Source organism: Plecotus auritus (genome assembly GCF_963455305.1).
Source record: "Plecotus auritus genome assembly, chromosome: 2".
Taxonomy (NCBI): Eukaryota; Metazoa; Chordata; class Mammalia; order Chiroptera; family Vespertilionidae; genus Plecotus; species Plecotus auritus.
The window spans coordinates 183,316,720-183,340,166 of NC_137771.1; the positions used below are offsets into that span (position 1 = coordinate 183,316,720).

At 41.7% G+C, this 23,447-nt stretch overlaps 1 protein-coding gene across 1 annotated transcript in view; it reads left to right on the forward strand.

Moving 5' to 3' along the window:
- ETV5 (ETS variant transcription factor 5) overlaps positions 1 to 22,435 on the forward strand; it is a 58,146-nt gene extending 35,711 nt beyond the window's left edge. The window contains exons 8-13 of the mRNA XM_080655042.1: positions 6,757 to 7,016; positions 9,548 to 9,607; positions 13,879 to 13,947; positions 14,109 to 14,278; positions 18,502 to 18,603; positions 19,910 to 22,435. Of these exons, the coding sequence (XP_080511168.1) occupies positions 6,757 to 7,016; positions 9,548 to 9,607; positions 13,879 to 13,947; positions 14,109 to 14,278; positions 18,502 to 18,603; positions 19,910 to 20,131 (883 nt within the window). The 3' untranslated portion in view covers positions 20,132 to 22,435. The remainder of the gene's footprint in view (positions 1 to 6,756; positions 7,017 to 9,547; positions 9,608 to 13,878; positions 13,948 to 14,108; positions 14,279 to 18,501; positions 18,604 to 19,909) is intronic.
- Positions 22,436 to 23,447: the final 1,012 nt, after the last annotated feature.

Here is a 23,447-nt window from a genome sequence, read left to right on the forward strand (position 1 = left end):
TGAATTTAATAAATTATTTTTTCTAGGAATCTTTTCATTTTGTGTGAATTTTTAAATTAACTGCCATAAAGTTGTTTATAATGTTTTTTTAATAAGACCTCTATCGCATCTATAGGTATCCCTTTTTCATGTTTGATATCTATCTAGATCTTTTTCTTCCATAGTCTTAGCAGACAGTTTCATTTGTCTTTATAACAAATCAACGTGGGCTTTACTCATCCTCTCCATTGGGTGTTTTCTATATCACTGATTTCTGCTTTTACTAAAATAGCTCATTTTTATTTATTTCCGTTTATTCGGTTTCTTTTTCTAACTTCTTTGGTTGGATGATTACCTCATTAATGTGTAGCTTTTTTCCTTTATAATATAAACATATAACCAAATAAAACTCCTCCTAAGGCTCAGTGACCATACATTTAGTTTTTCCCAGGTTGTGTATGGTTCATGTCTTGTCTGGATGTAATTGCTAATAGCCTCCGCTTTAATTCCCCAAAATATCCTGGTTGGGGCAATCAATTATTTTATCTCCCTGCCCAAATCCTGCTTAAGCTGTCCCCACAAGTTCTGATGTGTAGTATTTTAAAAATTCAGTTCCAACTGTTTGCTATTATTTCTTTTAGTCTTAAAGTTCTTTAAAAAATATATTTCTTAATTTCCAAACCTATGTGAGTTTTCCAGTTGCCTGGACTATATTTTTATTTAAATGTCATAAGATAGTATTTAAAAACAATTGTAGAAACAGTATAGGCCAATAGCTCTGGAGTTGGACAGACAGACCTCGTTTTGAATCTGCCTGACCTCAAGCAAGCAGTTAACTGCTCTAAGTGTTGGTTTCTTCATCTGAAAATGGAGAATAGTAGATACCACATGTATCATTGGGTGGATTAAATGAAAAATCATATTGGCACAGAGAAGGTACTTATTAAATGTTAACTTTTATGACAATTTCACTGCTTAAAAATCACTCTTATATTTCATAAAGGAAACTATACTTAAGGAATCTTCCAAAAATAATGTAGATAGCACAATTTTAGAAATTGCAAGTTTTGAAAATGTAAAATCCCTCTTTATCCCTAATCTTTTCAATTTATCATCAGACTTATTAATGATGTACATATAAAACTAATACTTTCACTACTTTATATTGGGGACATCTCATGTTTACATCACCTTCTTCCATATTTGATCTTGAGAAATCAGATAAGCTTCTAAGCCTTTAAAGTTTTATCACCCAATGTTTTATCGCCATTTAGATGGGCCAACTTGAGTCTAAGCAGAGCTGACAGGCCTCTCAGAGCCCTGAGAGCTGTTTCAGAATTCTCTGGTTTGCTTTTAGGGACGGTGTTTGGGTTTTGCTTTGCAACAGTGTCTGGCTTGGTATACGGCAGGAAAAATAAACATTAGTGTGAAGTTGGGTAGCACATTGCCACCCAGAATATAAATCAGCATTCTCTTTCTGAGAAAGCAAACTAGATATTGGGTAGGCATCTAGAAGGCTCTTATATTTGGTGTGTGTGATAGTACTCTCTCCCAATTCCTTAAGGTCTTTCCTTACATTTGCATAACTGCTGAATTTGGCTTGTTGCGGGCTAGGAGAGGGCTGGTACAGATGATAGTAATGTTTAAACGTAATATATATCAAGAACCTAGCAGAGTGTGGGGCCCCGTTTCATATTATCTTACATAGTCTTTACAACAGACTTTTGGTGCAGATCCCCTGGTTGTCTTTATTTTACTGAAGAGGAAACTGAGGCTCAGAGCAGTTATATAACTCACCCAAGGTCACACAGCTAATAAGGATAGAGATTGGATTTCAACCTAGGATGTTCTGACTTCACAGCCAGAGCCTCTTACCCAGCTATGCTGCTGCTCTATTTTCTATCTGCTCTTAGCCTTAACGGAAATATTAAGTACTCGGTGTTGGTGTCTTGGCTGATCTTACGTATCATCTCTCAACGGCCTCTGAACATCACTGCTTCACCTGGCACCCAGGGCCACTGTGTGGCCTTCATTGAATCCACACTTTTCTCCTTTTTTTCCTCTAAGCATTGTGTTTACTCTGTGTGTTGGCAGCAGAAACCAAAAAGGAAATGCAGAAAAAGCATCTAACGGTTTTCATAACGTAAACCAAATGTTGGTAGCGTGGGTGAGCTCTTGGGAGGAAAGGCGCTATATAAATCTGACAGATAAATAAATAACTGGTTCTGTAAATAAACTGGCACTGAAAAAGCCTTAATCTGTAACCTATTGAATTTAGAATCCCTCTGTAGTCGGAAGTCTCCTTTTGCTCACCAACTGTGACTTCACTACCACCTGGGCCCTGTTGGGATATGAGTTTGGGGGTGAGGGGACAGAGGTTTGTTAGGAACCAGGCCCCTCTTCCACTGAAAATGCTTGCCTGCCTCAGTAAACACGAGGCATCTTTGTCACAGCTGTATTATGTATACAACGCATTCTTAGGTACTTCAAAGGATTGCGAACAGGGAAAAGGGTTCAAATGAAGGTCAGTGAGTTAAGTTCACAGAATGTATTTAGGGGAGAAGAACTGAATTACTTTACTAATCTCAGCAAATAAAAGCCGTTATCAGCAACAAGCTCTGAGAGACTCTTTCTTCCAAATATGTTGGTTTTGTGAACTTAAGATCCTCTTTGCTGCTTCCACTCCCTCAAAACAAACCAAGAGCAATCCCAATGACAGAATCTATCTGCAGATCCCAGGCCCCCAAGTTTCACAAATCCTTCAAGTTATGCTGCCTGATGCCCATATGGAAGTCCCTTTTCCTGAATGGGGCTGTACCAGGGCAGCTCTAGAGTTTCATTCTGAAAGGTGAGAAGATGAGCGGAAGTGGAGTGGTTGGGCCTGCCAGCTGCAGAGGCTCTGGTTACAGAACTGAGTGGTTCCTGCCATCCCGGAGCCATCAAAGGAAGTGATTTGTGCAGGTCACCTTTGAAGGTGCTGAGACGGTGGCAGAGGAGAAAGATAGAGAAAAGTGCCTTTATTACTGTTCCTTCCTGCTAGCCTAAGGTTTGGGTACTTTATAAAAATAAGACCTTGAGAATATCCTTATCTTTCTTTTGGTTTCCCTTCTTCAAAATTCAGGTTTGCAGTGTAGTGCTGGTGCCTATATTCTATTTCTTTCTTTCTTTCTTTCTTTCTTTCTTTCTTTCTTTCTTTCTTTCTTCCTTTTTTTTTTTTGTGGTTAAATTCTAAATGTCAGGTCGAACCCCGAGTTTCAAATTTACACTTCTTCAAACACTCCACAAGGGTTTCCTTAAATAACAGCATACTAGAAAATCTCATTCCTGATGAAGTTCCACTGTAATGCATTCAGTCCCTCAGTGAAAGGCTCTCAACCCACTAGGCCTTATATAGTTTTAAAACTTATTCAGTACATTGGCCAGGTGGATCCTGATGCTTTTAGTTCTGGAATAAAAGGGTAAGTATATGTAAAATTGTTGGTGATCTTTATGTTGTAAAATTATCTTAAGCTGCTGCTTTTTTTAAAATCCTCACCCAAGGAGTGAGGATATTTTTCCCATTGGTTTCTATAGAGAATGGAAGGGAGGGCGGAGGGGGAGAGTCAGAGAAACATCGATGTCTCTCACGTGGATTGGTTGCCTCCTGCATGCTCCCCCCTTGACTGAGAATCGAACCGACCCTCTGGTGTGCAAGCAGATGCTCTGACCACAGTTATGCCGGCCAGGGCATAGGGTTCTGCTTTTGATAGGGTAGTAAAGACTCAGAGCCATGCTGTACCCTGATCTAAAAAGTACTTTATCTGCACCCAATCTTTTCAGTTTAAGATTTTAAAGCTTGATGTCCTAGAAATCTGTTGGCCACCTGTTGCCACAGACTGATTAAAATCAAATTCAAATGATTTGATTAAAGCTATTAATAGGATTCAAGCTAACAGGAGAGAGTAAGACCTTAATTTTACAGGATTATATTGTTGATTTTAAAAAACGTATTGAAATTAGTTGTTCTAATATCTTTTCTTTTTTCCCCCTGAACCTTGGCTCATATTTTTTACCTGAGAGCATATATTTGCAAATGCTTTTCTTTATACACATAAATTATGCATATTTCATGGATTAAGGCCTCACATTGAGGGTTCCCATCTCTAACTTCTGCATCCACCCTCCTGTCCTGCAGTGATTACAGCTGTGCCAGAAACCATGCTTTTGTAGACATGACTTTATTTCATCTCTCCAATAGCATTTGGTCAGATAATATATCCCCATGTTACAGATGAGGAAACTGAAACCAAGAAAATGTGCCCCCCATCACTTCCCTAGTAAGTGGCTTCACTTCAGGACCCCAGGCTTTCCCTTTTACTACTCCGCCTTTGCAACAGGGCAAAGGCAGTTGGCACTCCTCTGGGTTTCTCTGACAGCTAAAGAATGTTAATGATACTCATTAAATAACAATAACAAAGGCTTTTATTGTTCTGTCTTATTATAAAACTAGAAGCCCAGTGCACAAGTTTGTGCACTGGTGGGGTCCCTCTGGGTGGCCTGCAGGGACCCAGCCGAAACCTGCAATCCAATGCTGCCTGCAGCTCCTACCTGCCGCTCCTGCTCATCCGCCAGCCATGAGCCCTGCATCGGGCCCCTTCCCAAGGGGAGTGGCCTGTGGGATCGAGCTGAAACTGGCTCTCCCATATCCCCTGAGGGGTCCCGGAGTGCGAGAGGGCACAGGCCAGGCTGAGGGACCCCACCGGGGCACTATCGGGCCGGGGAGGGACTCCAGGAGGGCTCCAGGGCGTGTCGGGCCCATCTCGCTCCATCCCAATCAGCCGGACCTCAGCAGCAAGCTAACCTACCAGTCAGAGCATCTGCTCCCTGGTGGTCAATGCACATCATAGCAACTGGTCAACCAGTTGACTGACTGTCCCCTGGTGGTCAGTGCACATCATAGTGAGTGGTTGAGCAGCCTTAGCATATCATTAGCATATTATGCTTTGATTCGTTGTTCAATTGTTCTGCCATTTGGTCTATTTGCATATTAACCTTTTATTATATAGGACTAGTGGCCTAGTGCACGAAATTCATGCACATTAAAAGGGAATTAATTAGAGGAAATATTTTAATATTGCTATTTGCCCTTTCTCTATAATAGAAGTGTCAGAGATGAAAGAAAATTAGTAAAATGTATTTGAAAATCTTCCTCCTGTCAGAGTCTAGAGTGCGCCGCAGGACCCAGAGTCAAGTTCCTGCCCATCCGCGCCTTGAAATCGCGCGAGACCCAGACCTGGCTGGCCCCACCCCTGTCAAGCCCCACTGGGCGGGGGGCACAGCCTCAGGTCCCCTGGCCTGGTGCCAGGTGGAGGGCACAGCCTCAGGTCCCAGTCAAGCACTGCTGGGCAAGGGGTGCAGCCTCAGGTCCCCCACCCCAGCCCAGCTCCACGCAGCCTCAGGTCCCTGCTGATCGCTTGTTATGGGAACCCCGCCTCCGCTGTGGGTGCAGCCATCTTGTGATGGCATGATGGTTAATTTGCATATTACCTCTTTATTATAAAGGATAATGCATATTTATTCAACTATAGATGAGCAAAAAAAGAAAATCACCTAAAATCATTACCACCCAAAATAAGCAATATGTACATTTAGATACAAATCCAGGATTTTATATAACACCATACACACTTTCCTTATGTTTGTGAAAATGTGATGCTCTTTGTACTCTTTCACAGCCCACCTTATAATATCCAAAATACCTTTGCAGGTCCTCATATATTTGTATATCATTTTTTATAATTCCTTTCAACTAAATGGCTGTATTACCACATCCTTAGACAGTTCCTTTATTAGACATTTGTATTGGTGACCATCTTTGTAGGTAATATCTAACTATATGATTTCAGTGTGTGTTTTTTATGTGTCAGACACAGATTTATTAACTGCCTGCTCATCCTCTTAAGTAATCAGGAAAAACTGTCTCTCCTTATGATTATTAATGAAGTTAAACTTTTTGTTTATTTATGAGTGCTATTATTCCTTCCTTAGTGATTTTTCCTGGTTTATGTCACTTACCCATTTTTTTCAGTTGGGATGTTCATGTTTTATTGATTTTTAAAAGCCCTTTATGTCAACAACATTAACATTGCTATATTTGTTAGAGAATTTTCCTCCAATTAGTTTAATTTGGGGGTTTGATTCTGGTATTTCCTGACTGTCACAGATTTTTCCCCCCAGTTTGTTGTTTCTTTGTTGGTTTTGTTTCTGATGTTTTTTGACTTGTAGAAACTTATACAGTGAGTTGTGTTCATATTTATTTTGGTGATTTCTGCTGTTGGTAAAATGTATAAAAAGGTGTTTTTCGCCAAGATTTTATGTTTTACTATTATGTTTTTACGTTAAATCTTTATTCTATATTAAATTTATTTAAGTATATGGTATAAAATAGAAGTTCAACCTTTTCCCCCACTAATTTGAAATGCCTATCTTAACAAATTTTGGAATATAATTGACAGTTTCTAACTTTCCATTCAATTCCTTTGACATGCCTATCTTTCATTTCTTCTATTCCTGTATTATTATGGCTTTATAATATTTGTCAGTGTGGAATAGATCATTATCTCATTTTAAAATTATTTAATCTTTTAAATAAAGTTTAGGAACATTTTGTTAAGTTGGTTGGAGAGGCATTGCTTTGCAAATAATTTCCTTAACCTGAACACCTAATCCTCAATGCTAAATTATAGTAGGTATTCGTGATGTTCTTAATTAAACAATATAACTACTTTCTTCTTGCAGATTTCAGAGACAACTGTCTGAACCCTGCCACCCCTTCCCTCCTCAGTCCGGAGTTCCTGGAGATAATCGCCCCAGTTACCATCGGCAAATGTCAGAACCTATTGTCCCTGCAGCTCCCCCACCCCCTCAGGGATTCAAACAGGAATACCATGACCCACTCTATGAACATGGGGTCCCAGGCATGTCGGGCCCCCCAGCACATGGGTTCCAGTCACCAATGGGAATTAAGCAGGAGCCCCGGGATTACTGCGTTGATTCAGGTTAGTATGAAGTCATGCCACTTCTTTCTTCATTCTCTCATCTATCTTTCTGGGCATTATTGAATGTCTTCCTCCTGTAGGGCTTTGGGGAATAGTTTCATAAAATTAGCCCTGAAAGAACTTAGGAGCTAGTAAAGCAGGCGTGTTTATGCATAACTGAATAAAAAACAAAAGACAAAAGACATACAAATGGTAGGAAGTGCAGGAGGCAGTCAAAAGTGGTGCAGGGCGATTTCAAGATGGTGATGAATAGGTGGAAGCTACACTCACCTCCTCCGGGACCAAACCAGAATTACAACTAAATTAAAAGTGGTGCAGAGTACACCTCTGAGGCCAAGCCTGAAGATTGCTGGGGTCCAATATATTTTTTTTTTTATTTCAGAGAGGGAGATAGAAACATCAATGATGAGAGAAAATCATTGATCAGCTGCCTCCCGCACGCCCCACAACTGGGGCATGTGCCCTGACCAAGAATCGAACCGTGATCTCCTGGTTCCTAGGGTGATGCTCAACCACCGAGCCATGCTGGCCAGGCCTGGGGTCCAATCTTGATGATGCCCTTTTTAAGACCTATTATCTTAGAGTCACTGGACACAGGGAATATTATTTCTGCATCTTAGTCCTATCCCTAGTTCTGTGACTTTCTTTCTTAATACAAGACTCATAAACTTTCAATATAAGAATATGGAAGAGAGCCCACATGTGGGACGGGATTCTTTCTATTCTTGAAATGAATGGTGTTCCAAGAAAGGACCTGGTGTGTCATAGCTCTGTGGAGTGCTGGGTGAGCCATGGAAAAGGTGTCTTTCTGGTTGCTTCATGGGATTCACTGCTCTATTGCAGTGCTTTCATCTGGAAAAGTTTCTGTGTCCTTCAGTGGCTGCTGGTGTACCCAGGGAGAAATACATTAGGATTCCTATTATTTGGTTACTAGAGGCCCAGTGTACAAATTTGTGCACGGGTGGGGTCTGACCGGCCCACCCCAATGGGGGCCGATCGGGGCCAGGCCAGCTTGGGGGAGGGGCTGCAGGAGGTTGCAGGGGAGCTGATCAGGCCCCCATCGGGCCGGTTGACCACCGCAGTGCGCATTATAGTGACTGGTCGTTCCAGTCGTTCCATCTTTCTGGTTGCTTGGCTTTTATATATATAGATAGGTTATTCTTATCTGGAACCTTAAGCATATCAAGAGTTTAAGCTGTACTTGGGGGCCCTGCTGTCCCCCTCCCCTCCACACACACTCATTCACTGACTACATATCTTAGAGGTCAGGCTTATTAAATGAGATCAGCAGGGAAAAGGAGGATTGGATTGTAGCTTGCACATTTAGAAACTGTTTCTTCCTCTTCGTTTTTCCTTCTTTCAGAAATGACTTAAGTTTTCACTCTTCTTTTGCAGTTGGTGCTAAAGGAATTTGAGGGTTGGTGGGTAGGTTTTCAGCCTTCCCCAGGCATGTTTTCCTTGAAGACCCTAGGGAAGGGCGGGTGGGGCAGTATATACTTGAATGGCTTTTGCAAATGGAATAGGTTATAGAATTTACTCAATGGCCTTTTGTGAGATAATACATAGGTTGCTAAATTCAGGCAGAAATTGATTATGGAAAAGGCTGGGGAGGTAAGCAGAAGGGAGACATCTGTTGCTTTATGATAGAAAAATTACCAAGTGTAGGTATCAATAACTTGTAAAATTCCCACTGGCGTTCCTCCTGAAGGCTTTGATGTATTTATTCTCAGGAGTAGGCATGAACAGCTACATTTTTCTTTGGGATTGACATTTTAATCTGTCCTGACCAGTTTTTTACCCCATCCCACTCCCTTAAAGCAAGACACACAGCAGATGTTTTACCATATCTGTAATTCTTTGGTCTGAGTGGTGTCTTGATATGCAGGCAGGCTTGTCCTGCATAGACACAACTCAACTCACTGTCTTGAAAACATGATGCCAGAAGAAGAAATGGATGTGCAGGGGTTCCATTCTGACAGGTCCAGCATAGTGCAAATATACTTGCCAAATCCACTCCTGCCAGTTCTTGTCCTAGCTTCATAGCCCCTAATCTCTTTAGCCTAAAAATACCTTCACCTCTTACAGCAGAACTGGATGTGACCATCAGCTATAAAGAGTAAATTGGGAAGATCTTAGTGACCCTCCTCCCTGTCCAAAACCCCAAAGCCGCAGAGTCATTATAGGCATAAGTCCAACCTTGGCCTTTTAAAAGCCAGTTTCTTCTACCATTAACTCTCTCATCAAGTTTGGTGTTAAACTAATTTCTAAATGAGCAAGTTGTGAGAACGAGACATTTTTTTCTCTCAGTTCTCGCTTTAGGAGTCAAGAGTCCTACTTTCAGATGGTGGGTTATATCGTGTTTTCCATATTGATTATTAGGGTGGTACCTCTTTCCCAAGACAAGACCAAAATGACATGACCTTGGAGCAGGAGAAGGTTAGGGCTTTACTGCAGAGCTGCAGTTTGATTGTTGTGATGACTCACCACAGAAATGATTGATGAGAGTGTGTATGTCTGTGCTTCTCTTTCAGAAGTGCCTAACTGCCAGTCAGCCTACATGAGAGGGGGCTATTTCTCCAACAGCCATGAAGGTAAGTAACTTAAAAAAAAAAAAAAAGTATTCAAGGAAGCTTAAGATTGCTCAGTTTCCAGGCTAAGATTTGAGATCATAGTTTAAAACCATCCTTAGCTCATGAATATGAGACCTAGTTGATAATATTCTTCCGTTATTTTGCACACAGGGTCTGAGGCATGCTCCTGAGCACAGTGAGGGCTGCCAGCATTTTCAATAGCAATGACCCTAACCTTAGGAGTTCAGGGGAGAATATGAAGAGAAGGTGAACCAACCAGGTTTCCACATTTCCATACAAGGAGATTACACAGCTGTATATAAGACATTCGTCCTAAACTGGAATTTAGGAATTATGACTTGAGATGGTAGGTTCAGGACTTCTTTTCTGAGCATTGAAACACGGGAGAGTTTTTTCCTTGGAACAGCTTCCCCAGAAGTATGTCTTATTTTCTGTCAAATTAATCACTCCATAAATATCTAGAGCAGTGATTTGTCAAACCCAGGGCATCACCTTCATCTGGAACTTGTTTGAAATGCAAATTCTCAGGACCCACCCAGACCGGGTGAATAAGAAACTCTCAGCAATCCGTGTTTTAACAAGCCAGGTGATCTGATGCACATTCAAGTCTGAGAACTACTATAGAGCAGAGAGTCTCAGCTTTGGCTCCACATTAGAATCACCTGAGGAGCTTTTAAAACATCTGATATCCAGGCTTCATCCAGCCTGCCGTGGTCGGCAAACTGCGGCTCTCGAGCCACATGCATCATTTGGTCCCTTGAGTGTGGCTCTTCCACAAAATACCAAGGCCTGGGCGAGTCTGTTTTGAAGAAGTGGCGTTAGAAGAAGTTTAAGTTTAAAAAATTTGGCTCTCAAAAGAAATTTCAATCGTTGTACTGTTGATATTTGGCTCTGTTAACTAATGAGTTTGCCAACCACTGAGTCCCAGAGCATTAAAATTGGAACCCAGGGGTTAGTAGCCTCTAAAACTTCCCAGGTGATTCTAATTTGCATCCAAAATGGAGAACCACTGTTCTCTATAGAGTTTTAGAGGAAGGTTGAAAGAACTAATAAAACAGCACTATGAAACATTGGCTGGTTTTTGTAAGTGATTGGTTCACAAGAGTGGTTTCAATGAGAAATTATTTCCCACTGGCTTGGTTGGAGGGGAGACCAGGTGTTGCACTGGGCACTGGGATATTCAGAGTGAGTGTCCAGCCCTGGGAAGGAAGGGCTTCTATTGGACCTCTGACTGTGATCGGCACAGCTGTGTGGGGCTCTCTTCCAGGTTCCCAAATGTTTCTACAGCATCAATTGATGTCTGCAGCAGGCAAAATAAGAGGGAGTGGGGGCGGGGCGGGGAAGAGGGAGGAAAACATTTTGCATAATTACAACATTTAGAAAGGAGCATGCTCTTAAAGGAATTATTTTTAGTAAGGCATTGGGCTGCTTACTACACACAAAAAATACCTGGTGAGTTTGTGTTCCTTTTCCTGCCCCCACACAGTGAAGAAGTTCATTGCAAAGAGACCTGCATTCTTAATTGCTCAAAATTATTCTGACATGGTTTTTCTCTCCGTATACAGGCTTGACCACAGGTGCCTGTGAAACAGTTAGTGGAACAAGTGTTTCTGATTGGCATCTGTGATTACCAAGATAGCCATCTTGCCTTAGGGTTCACCTGGAATCTTTGCGTGCTGTTTTGAATCTCTCATTTCTACTTTGCTCCTCAAATAGGTCCTTCCTTCCTGCCACCTTTATTTGAGTGATTAGATAGTTGTAGCCACAACTGATGTAATTGCTGGCGCAAATTCAACTGACTTACATTTCACTTAAACCAACAGCATCTTCCAGATGTTTTAGAGAATCACATGTGGTAATAACTAGAAACCACAAAATACATCAGAACGATACTCATGGGCAGGCCTTCGTCTGATTAGTTTGAAAAACAAACCTAGAAGGTAATCTAGCTTTACATTTTCTCCCGGTATAACTGTATTATCTTTACATTAGAGGAAGAAAAGCTCTAAAAATAACACAGCAAGTGTAACGGGTGTGTGAACTTTGAAGTAGTATATTTATAATGACTATAATAAGGCCATTCAAACACCACTGGAATTATCAAAATCCATATGGAAAATCAGGAATCTGTAGTTTTCTGGCAAACAAGGCAAAAAGCATGATGTAACTCTTGTTGATGATATGAAGTATTACAGTTTGTAATAAAAGTCAGTTTCTAATCAAATTGGAAAATAAATGTATCATAGGAGTCACTGAATTCCTGATTTAAAAGTTAGCATTGTATTCCTAAGTCTTTTTTAATGGAGACTATAGATTCTCTCATTTATTCAAATACTTATTGAGCACTTATTATGTATCAGGTGTCATGAAGATATGAAGATATTCAGAATATGATCCTTATCCTCAAGGAATTTAGAATCTATGAGAGAGAATAGAAGATAAAGCTCTCACATTATTCAATTAATTTCTTAATAGTACTTATCACAATGTGCAATTAACTATCTTAACTTTTTTTAATTATCATTTATTGCACACTTATCTACCAGGAGCTATTCTTGGCACTAAGATAAATAGACCCATGGAACAGAATGTATATTAACTCATTAAATTCTCACAACCCTATAAGGTAGGAATTATTATCTTCCCTAGTCTTCATATGAGGAAACTGGAGCACAGAGAAATTAATTAACTTATTCAAGGTCACACAGCTAATCTAGGTCCATCAATCTGGCTCTAGGGCCTATACTCTTTAAATGTTCCATGCTACACCATGTCTCATTTATTTATTTTTTTCCTACTTAATTGTCTGTCTTCACCAATTGGGATGAGAGCTCCATGAGAACAAGCACAAGTCCGTAGTCTTCTCATGGTCTACCTCCTTCCAGCACAGTGCCTGGCAAAAATATTTATTGAATTAAATAATAAATAAATGACAAAATTATACATCCTTTGAGGTAGTTAAGCAAACAGAGAAATCGTGCTTGGAGCTGAGGAAACAAAAATTAATAATTCAAACTTCAAAAAAAAATCTCAGTTTCCTTTAAGTTGGGCAGTGTTTTCCCAGTTCCAGGCCTCTTAAAAATGGTGCTGGTCCTGCCAAGAACTTGGTCTGGACTGATCATGAAGAAAGAACAGCAGATTGTTTCTTGGCACCTTTATCTGTGGATTTTTCAAGTTATAGCAAATCCCTCTCAAAATGTAAGATAGCCCTTCAGTGCAGAGTGCCTCCCCCTGCCTGTCCCCACTGCAGACCTGGCACACATACACCTGTACTACACAGCCAGGAGAGTGGACCCGAGAACTGAGCACAGGGAGCATCATTTACCAGACAGGAGCTCCTGGTGCTTTCTCCTGAGAAGTGTGCTGGTGGAGGAGAGTACACTGGAGTGCTCACACCCGGAAGCAGGCCAGACCATGAGGAGAGATGTGGTCCCCATCAAGCCTGTCTATTAAGTGGCTTTGATTTGAACTGCTGATCTTGTCAGGATGCCTGGTGACATGGTGGTCAGCATGGAATGCATATTAAGGGTTTTTGTGAATTGCGAATACAGGACATTCCTTCCTTCTTCTTGACCCCTTTCACTTTCTGCCCTGGCTTCCTTTCATTTCCACGTACATGTGTTGTTGGGCCAGTCAGTTCCCTCTTCTTGATCTCTGTTTTGTTATCTATAAAATGAATAAGTTTTATTGCTAGAACATCTCTTCAGATTCCTTCCATGTGCCTGGTAATAACTGCAACCTGCTTTTAAAGTTATTACTCCGTGAAATCCTCCACAGGCCCAAGTCTTTACTCAATTTGGTGACCCTCTCTCCCCTCCAAACTCTTTCATAATTGAATGAGGTATATGGGCAGCCTTGACAAAGAAAGGTTGAAAATGGTGAGACTATGCACAGATCAACCAAATTCATGTAGCTAGGCCGACTGAAATAGATGAGATGTCTTTTCAGATATAAAGGCTTAGTCACAGCCAACACTGATCCATACAGACATCAGAAGCAAGATGTGAAGGAACTTCTGGTGACTCAGTGCTTCCCTGCAGTCTTAGCTCTCAGAGCAGGGCCACTCTGAAGCTCTGGTGATTACATCAGCACGCAAAGGCCTAAGTCCTTTTGAAGTCCCCCAAAATTCAGTCTAGCATCGATATTTCCATTAATAGGGCTTAGGACCCAAAAGGATAGAATCCCATTTTAGTTCTTAGATCCAGAATTTTAATAGAACACACAGAGAATTTGTTAAGCAACATGGTCTTTCTTTTTAACTTCTCCTTCAGGTTTTTCATACGAAAAAGATCCCCGGTTGTACTTCGATGACACTTGTGTTGTTCCTGAGAGACTGGAAGGTGAGTAGTCCTATCCGGTTTGTTGCTAAGCTGGAGGCTCAGGGATGTCAGAGCACCTCCCTCAGTCTTATTAACAGCAGATTAGCATTAACTCTTTTGTGCCCAAATCACCTGAAATACTTAAGATTAAAGTATTGTATGTGTATCTTTGTCCCAAACAGGCAAAATCAAACAAGAGCCCACCATGTATCGTGAAGGGCCCCCTTACCAGAGGCGAGGCTCCCTTCAGCTGTGGCAGTTCCTGGTTACCCTTCTGGATGACCCAGCCAATGCCCACTTCATTGCCTGGACAGGCCGAGGCATGGAGTTCAAGCTGATAGAACCTGAGGAGGTGAGCATTGGATGCTGGACTCGAATGATTTTTTATTTGTTGATGGTGATGATGTTTGCTCTTGTTTAGTTCTCCATTGAGGCTGTTACTGTGTTAAATATGCTCTTCTCATTCAGATCTGGCCTGGTCAATGGGCTTGGCGGTGCCCTTCCTATTATTCAGAGGTCAGCTTACAATTCACGGACAGGCAGAGTTCGCCACTGTAAAATACATTACAAAGCATTAGTATCACTTCTACAAAATCTGGGGAGGGAGGCCATAAAGATCTAAATGGGGCCTGTTTTTCGCCTTGGGAAGTTGTTTACAAGTGTTGTTTCAGTGATAAACTTGTTTTGGTACCACCCCTTATGTGTCATAGCCTATATGTGAAGCTACAGAATATTTGTATGATGCTTTGGTAACATATTACAGGATGCAGCTACCCCAGTACATATTTCAAATGGCTCTAACCTAAAGAAATGAAATTATCAGAGATAGGTAAATCTTATGAGCTTTAGGGTTGTTGTTTTTTTATGTAACATCACAATAATTGAAAGATGACAAAACCTTCATTATTTTGTTAATAGAAAAAGAAATATTGTTAACATTATTACTGTCTGTTGCTCAGAACTATTGACAAAAAGGCCTATGGACAGAACCAGTACCATTTCTTCAGTGGGGAAGACATATTACAGAACCCCTTACCTGAATATCACATAACAAAGTAAATTAAATTAGACTCTCAGTTTGGCATATTCCAAAGGGATTGATTTTTTAAATTTCTATTTGACTTAGATTCTAGAGAGATTATAAATGAGAAGAAATAACAGCCCTGAAAATTTTGCATGTGCTTCATAGAGTAGCATGTACTTAGGTGTTACATATTAAATCAGCAGAGCATAAGTATCTTTGGGTATGTGTAATTGAAATGAAAACAATGTTCTTAGAAAAAATTTGAGCAAGAACTGCAGTTTTAAATGTTGTTCCATTAATTCCAGGGCTCATGTTAGCACACTAAGGGGTTAAGTTGGTATGAGGGCTAACAGCAGAAGGTAACAACCTGGCACTTGATTTGGAAGAAGAAAATGGTCCAAAAGTTAAGAGGAGAATATGTGGATTGGAGACAGTTATAAAAGGAGATGCATGTATGGTGTTCCTTACCTTGTATTACTCACGAAAATGGAAATGTGTCAACATTCCATCTTATAAATGGTTTCTGTCAGGACTCAATCTACCTTCAAAGCCAGAGTCCCGTACTGTTGTGTTTCTAAGCGTTTCTTTATGGCTAAGTCATGTGGAAATGGAGCCATGTTTTCGCCGTCCAGCCATACTGGGGAGCCATGGGCCCACATATTCTGTTCCTCATAACGCGGCCTGGTTTATGTGAGGCTTGAGGAAAGCATGTCGCCTAGACTCTCCGAGGCTTTGTGACAGTAAATCTGTCCTGCGGCAGCCCTTATTGATTTATCCTGTTTCACAAACAGGAGCTTTTATTACTTTATTGCCACTGCCTCAGGCCTAAGCACAGGCTGTACAGCTGCAGGTGAACCTGGTTATGACCCTTTGTAAAGCTGTTATTGAATCTTCTGCTCTCCTACCAGTGGTAAAGAAAATGATGAACAGATGGCAAAGGGCCTCTGCTTTCTCAATAAAGAAACAAATATTAATCCAGAATGCTCATAAATGCCAAGCGGCCAAATCACGTGAGAGGCCCGTGGTGGCCTTGAGCCCCCCTCGGCTGATTGGACAGCTTCGTTTCTTCAGGAAGTGCTTCTTCCCACCCCACCTTGCAATCCCAGGCATTCCATGAACGCTGAATGTTCCCGTGTCTTTACCCAGGACAGTTCTGTTTCATCTCTGCACTTTATCTCAGGACAGGCAGCATTTGTGGTGTGTTTTTCCCACTGTACTCTTTGCGGGCCCTTCTCTTGTTAATGTCAGGAAGATACCAACTCCTCAGAAAAGCTGTAAGAAGTCGTCATTGGGGGAGCTTGGAGGGTGAAGTGGAGGAGGAAGCTGTTTGGGACGTAATTGTAGGCAGCTGTGTGGCTGAGTAGTGCACTCTGGGTAATTATCCATAATATCCATTACACTGTGCATGGAAATTGTGGTTTTAGAACTGCGTTTTGGCAGCCCCCCTAATCAAATGTCTTTTGATAGTCGTCCAGCTTAGCACCCTCTCAATTATGACTGACTCGGCTTTAATCTGGAGCCATTTTAACTGTGAATCTGCATTAATGAATATTTTGGGGGTAGGGTTGTTTGTTGAACATGTGGCAGATAACTGATGCCATGGGAGGTGTAAAAGGATGGGCTGCAGAAAGAACTGCTCCCCATGCTGTGGCTGCTCTCTCTTGAAAAGGGAGGAAAAGATATGTGGATTTTTTTTTTAACTCCTTCGGCCTCCATCCTCAAGATGCCTGCTATCAAAGTAATGGTTGGAAAAGATGAAAGGCAGAAAGAGCTGGTAACAAACCATTCCCTGCTCCCCTCACCCCAGAAATGAGGCAGCCCTAATTCCCAGCTGCTCTGCAGTTGTGCCGCATTATGCATTACTGCAGAAGGAGCAGCCCTGGTGAAGGCTACTGAATCATAGGGCCCTGGCCCAGGAGGATGAGTCAGTAACTATGGCTACCACAGATGCTTTGAAGTCTGTGCATATACAAAACCTCTCTCCAGTAAGCTATTGCATAAGCAAGTGACTGCAAAGAGAGGTTGTGGCAGAAGCAGAGGAATATTCAAGAATGTTTTCCACCACTAAATATACTAAAATGATGAGGCTGAGCTTCTTTTAAGGGTCCCTGCGTCACTTGTGGCTGACAGTAGTTGAAGTACGGTTTCATAGTGTCATTTCTATTGAGCCAGGGTAGAAGAACATATATTGGGTTAGCAGGTTTCCCTTTACACTACTATTTCCAGATGTAATTTTTGGTTATTTTTGCCCTTTTGGCTATTTCAAAAATAGAGCTGAATGGATGCATTATGGAGAAAGGAGAGCCAGGACATCATGTGTGCATAGGGGCAGGAAATAAACGAGTGGAAATTTAACTTTCACAGTTTCTTGCAAGGCAGAGTGGAATCATGGCTATTAAATTATTCTAATGTAATTAGGACAGATGCATTCCTCCTTACTTATCAGATCATTTCTGGTATTTATTAAAGGTCATTTTAGAATCCTGAATTCAGATGTTGTTTTCATTCTGCCCAAATACTTTAAGCAAAATGCTGTCTTATGATTTACTTTTCCACTTGCAATCTCCCTACTTCCCATTCCATATTTAACATTTGGTGTTTTAATATAATTATTTTGCTTTTTTAAAAAAGTTTCCAAAACTGACTTAAAATGTTCAAAACATGACCCCTGGTTTGCATATATTTAAAGACCTCTGAGAAAACTCACATTTCTAGGGTTGTTCTTTTCCTGCCTTGACAGACATCTTTATAGGCAGGATTTGGGCTCTTGAGATACTTGAGAACAGAAATTGCTTGGCTGTCCTGAGAATTGGGTAAACTCTACTAGGAAGTTTTCTGGCTGTAAGACTTTTTTGCCCAGAGCTCCAATTACTTCTCCCCATCACTGCACCTCAGGTGGACTGGGTGGGTATAATGCACTTCAGAACTGTTTGGGAAACCCTGTTAATTTTTCATTAAGTGGATAATGGTGCTACATGTTTTAATGTCCATTCTGCAAGTCCTCTGGGAGCAGGGGATTGGATGGCAGTAGGCTGAAATGATCTGATTCCCCCTTATTCCATGAGCTGCAATAAGTAAACATCTCCCAGCCCCTCTCCAATCTTATTAGAATTGAACTTTTGCTCTGCTGGCCCATTAGCAACTCACTAGTGTGTTTCTAATGTTTCAGGAATGACCATTCTAATTATTCCTTATTGACTGCTACAGAAACTATAGCACTTAATGGCAACATGTTAATGGTCTACGGGTATTGGTCAATAATTCATATGTGGAGACGCAGTAGAGGGCCTGCTTCCTCTGGGACATTAGCCAAGCCCTCTGTAATCTACAGTACTAGCATTCTTCCAACTCTAGGTCTCACCTCTTAGCCGTTGTGACCGAATCATCACCTTTGTGGAATGTTTAGTCTTGAGGGAATGAAATGTTTTCCTTCCAGGTCAGGGAAATGGAGCATTGACCAGAGCAGTCAGGGTATAGAACTGGCTCTCTTGGGTCGGGAGAAAACCAGTAGGCCCAGGGAATGAGTTTCCATTGCTTCCCTGTCTCTTTAGGTTGCTCGGCGTTGGGGTATCCAGAAGAACCGGCCAGCCATGAACTACGACAAGCTCAGCCGTTCTCTACGCTATTACTATGAGAAGGGCATCATGCAGAAGGTGAGAAGTTATGAGAGACACAAACCGCTCTGACCACTTTCAAAGAGAATGCCAAGGGCTTCTGCAATAAGGCTGTTTATAATGGCTGGCTGGAGAAAATTAGAAAATAAATGGTCTTCTCAAGTTCTTACTGGAGAAAATGCCAGCCTCATAAGTGATTCTGTGGTAGGAGAAAGTCTTGGAAAAGCAAACTTAAGACAAGAGTCAAGTGAGATATAAAGAGTACCTTTATTGCTCTTGAGTGTACACGAAAACCAGAGGTTGTGTGTAGAACAAATCATGGGAAAATTGGGCTCCTCTGCTTTACTTAAACTGCCTCTAATTACGAAAATGTCCAGACACTTAAGCCAATCATTGTGTCCATAAAGGAGCATGTGTGGGAATTGACTTGAAGGTCTCCACTCTCACAAGAGTTTCATTGAAGTCTTTAGTTGTTAAAACATCTAGACCTTCAAATATATTGGTTTAATGTTCTCAAAAGTGTTAGAGAAGTAACCAACTCTTGAGGTGGGGAACCAGAGATTTAATGTAAAACTGTGGCTTAGAAAAACTAAATAGGGATGGTTAAGTGTATGTCTGCATTATATGAGCGAAGCTGATTTTCAGGTTTGATTTTTGGAGGTATGTGATGCTAAACAACCAGCAGAGAATGGTTCCCAGTGACCTAGATTGCTCGTCAGCTACATCATGAGGCCTTTGGATAATCAAGACTTTTTGGTGCTACTTAGTGTTATGATGCGTAAATCCATATAAAGTAGTTATCAGTTCCTCAGTGTAACAGAACCATGGAATGAGCAATTTAAAACTGCAGATAAGCCAAGAAGCAATTCTTTTTGGCTTTGGAACAAACTTAAAATTTCCACGTAGGCTGTCTGATCAAACTCCTAGCCCTTCAAAATAACAAAGCTTATTGTGGAGACTGAACTTTGGAAGTGACTGAAATCATGGCCTGGCTTCGGCATTGTACTTTCAATGCCGAAGCCATAGTACCTCCTCGTAACACCAAGCGCCAACCTCAGATACCCATTCTTTCTAAGCTGTGACTATAAGACAGTGAGCCTATCTAGTGTGAATTTGAAATTCAGATATCTCAACTGCTGAGCTGTGGTGTCAACCCAACACTTGGCAGGTAGCAGGTCCCCAAGATTTATCAAAATAAATCTGAATGATTTGGATAATCGGTTACTAATGAGCCTCCTTTGGTCCCTGGCTTCCTGAGAGCTTGGTAAATATCTCATTATTCTTCCCTTGGTCCCTACCATGCCCTGTTCCAGCTGGGCCTTATTAGGTGTGTTTTCTCTCTCAGGTGGCCGGGGAGCGATACGTCTACAAGTTTGTCTGTGACCCGGATGCCCTTTTCTCCATGGCCTTCCCTGACAACCAGCGCCCATTTTTGAAAGCAGAGTCCGAGTGCCACCTCAACGAGGAGGATACCCTGCCGCTGACACACTTTGAAGACAACCCCGCTTACCTCCTGGACATGGATCGCTGCAGCAGCCTCCCCTATGCTGAAGGCTTCGCTTACTAAGTTTCTGAGTGGCTGAGTGGCCAAACCCTAGAGCTAGCAGTTCCCATTCAGGCAAATGAGGGCAGTGGTTTTGTTTGTGTTTTTGGCTGTTCCTAAAACTTGCCCTTTGAGTATTATCTGGAGAACCCAAGCTGTCTCTGGATTGGCACCCTTAAAGACAGATACCTTGGCTGGGGAGTGGGAACAGGGATGGGCAGAGAAACCTCCAAAAGGCTGGTGCCTCAGCTCTGATCCTGACAGGGTTTCTGGGAAGAGATTGCAATGGAGCCTCTTTCCCATGGACAATATATGCAAAGCAATACCTTGTTCAGGTTAGTACCCACAAACTGGGAGAGAGTGTGACAATCTGCATCGATCATGGACTACTAAATGCCTTTATATAGAAGGGCTCTGATTTGCACAATTTATTGAAAATGAAATCACAACCCCATAGGATAGTAGGTAGGCTAAGTTGGGGAGGCTCAAACCATGAAGGGTTAAAAATACATCATAAAATTCAGAGAGCTCATCTAGCTCAATCTGAAATGTTTCCCCTTGGTCTAGAAAGACGGGGGAAAGTCAGAACAGCTGTTACCCACTCCATGGTTCTCAAATAATTAGCATTGCTACTCCTGGGAACCTTCTGGCCATGTGGTCACCAAGTAGAACAAGCCCCCTTTTCTCTTCCCAGTCACATGGCTGTGTGCGGATGGCTTTAATATTAGGAGAAGGGTGATTAACACTTTGACAGTATTTTGCTTTGCTTTGATTTGGGAGATTGTTTTGTTTTGGTGGTTGTTTTGGAAAAACAGTTTATAAACTGATTTTTGTAGTTTTGGTATTTAAAGCAAAAAAAAAACAAACCTTTTGGTAACTGCACTGCATCCCTTAGATGGGGCAGTGCCGACTTATGAAGACGCTGCAGCTTGAAAGGGGCTTTGTGGGGGCTTCCCCATAGCCGTGTACAAGCCCACTTTACTGCCCGCTTTGTGCTTTCTGCACCAGACAGCCTGACGGAACACTTGCACCTGAGTTGTACATTTTTGAGGTGTGCAGGGCAGCCTGAACACACCACTTAGATTCTATGTGTATAGTTCCCCACGGTCTCTAACACGCCCTCTCTGGAAAGCAAATGTACATAATACATGTCATGTCCATTTGGAACCTGGTCACCTGGTGGGAACCCAGGGGACTCGTACCTGGGTATGACTGATGACAATTTCCGTTTCATCAGTTTGTTTTGTTTTTCCTTTTTCTTTCATTCTTGGACTTTAAACCCTGCATATGATTCCATAGGGTTTGAGACTTAATGTGACACTGACAGGTAAACAGTGCTAGCATTTTAGTTTCCTGCCACCTTAAAAGAAAATAAATAAAAAGCTTATCTGATTGCTGTATTATATTGATAACGTTTTAAACAACCCAGCTAAAGCTATGTGGAAGTTGAGCTCAAAGTAGAGGAAAAGTTCATTAGGAAGGAAGTGGTAACACCTTGCTGCCGGCCTTCTCTGTTGACAGCGCTCTGTGCTCCCATGACACTTAGCGCTGAGAACTGTGCTGCTCCACACATGAAGGACAGCATGGGCTCCGCGAGGGTGACACCTGCCATGAATTGTTTTCCTATGGATGCAGCGCTCCATAGTCTCAAGTGGTCCCCCCTGTGACCGGCAGCACATTTGTGAAGACGGTCACTGGGGCAAGGGGTGTGTTTTATAGCTATAGAAACATAAGGTTTTCCTCTGTTGGAAGCTACTCAAGCCCACAAAGGTGTTGAACCTATAGCTTGGGCCTTCATTAGCCTTGTACTCTAATCAAAGGACTCTTTTTCAAACCATATTTATAGCTTTCTAACCTACACATAATCTATATACATAGATGCATATTTTATCCCCGGCTGGCTAGAGATTTATTTGTTGTAAATGCTGTATAGGATTTGTTTTTCCTTTCTTTGCTTATCTTGGTTTGGGTTTTTTGGGTTGGTTTGGTTTTTTTAATGGGTTTATGCTATCGTAGCAAGAATGAAAATAATCGCGTAGCCTGAGCTCCCCTTCCCTGCTGTAACCACGTGGCCTGTGCTGTCAGGGGCGTAGGATGGAGGCATCACCGTTGCATTCCCATCGGACTCATGCACCTCCCGAGGGTTTTATTTTTTTGTTTGTTTGTTTTGGTTTGCTTCTTTTCCAGAGTGTGGAAAGTCTACAGTGCAGAAAGGCTTTAACCTGCCAGTTGATTTGAAATACTTCCCCCTGCGCAGGGCCGTATGCATCCTGCCAAGCTGCGTTATATTCTGTACTGTGTACAATAAAGAAGTTTGCTTTCAGTTTACCAAGTGCCTGAAACCGCCTCTTTCTTGCACTCAGTGTCTGATTTTAAAGCAAGCGAAAGCCACCTGGCTACGTCTCTCTTTTTCTCTCTCCCCCCTCTTTCCCTCTCTTACTGTCTCTCAACTGTTGAGCGTTACCCAGGATTGTGGAGGTGACAGTAGTTTAGGGAACTGTTACCTAGAAATAGAGAACACAGCTGCTCTTTGGCCTCACCTCTTAAACTCTGGCTGAAATGTGATCCAAAGGAGAGGAGGAAGAGTTCCTTTCCCCAGCCAGTGATGAGCTGAGGCCACCCCATCCCCTTGAGCCCATCTACTCACCCACACTTTAGTATTTTTTTTAAGATATTTTTATTGATTTCATAGAGGAAGGTAGAGGGAGAGAGAGATAGAAACATCAATGATGAGAGAGAATCATTGATTGCCTGCCTCCTGCACGCCCCACACTGGGGATTGAGCCCACAACCCAGGCTTGTGCCCTTACTGGGAATCGAACCATGATTTGGTTAACAGGTCGACACTCAACCACTGAGCCATGCCAGCCAGGCAACACTTAGTATTTTTTAAAACAAAGCTCATGTTTGGGCTCTGAGTTGTGTGAAAAGATTACTAACTAGCCAGGACTTAAGAGTTCCTGAATGATTCCAGCTCAGCCTCTTACACAGATAATTTTGAAAACTAGTAAAAACTTGAGAAGACATTTATTTCCTAATTTTCCCGAAATAAGTTTTGATCTTAAAAGTAAAAATTTTACTAATAGTTGGTCCCTCGAGAACAACAACAGCAAAAACTTAGGGAGGTCTTGCCTGCTTTGTTTTTTCTAACCCTGCAGCAGTGCAAAAATCTTCCAAATTTGTCTTTTTCTCATGGGTTCACTTGGGTAAAGTCTGGAACAAAATGAAGTTTGCAGGGTTGTGTGCAGTATTATGCCTGTTAGTGTTCCTATTTCATCCTTTTTCCGCAGCTTACCTTGGGCTTTTCAGGACTCCTATTACAGTAGAGAAATAAGTAGAG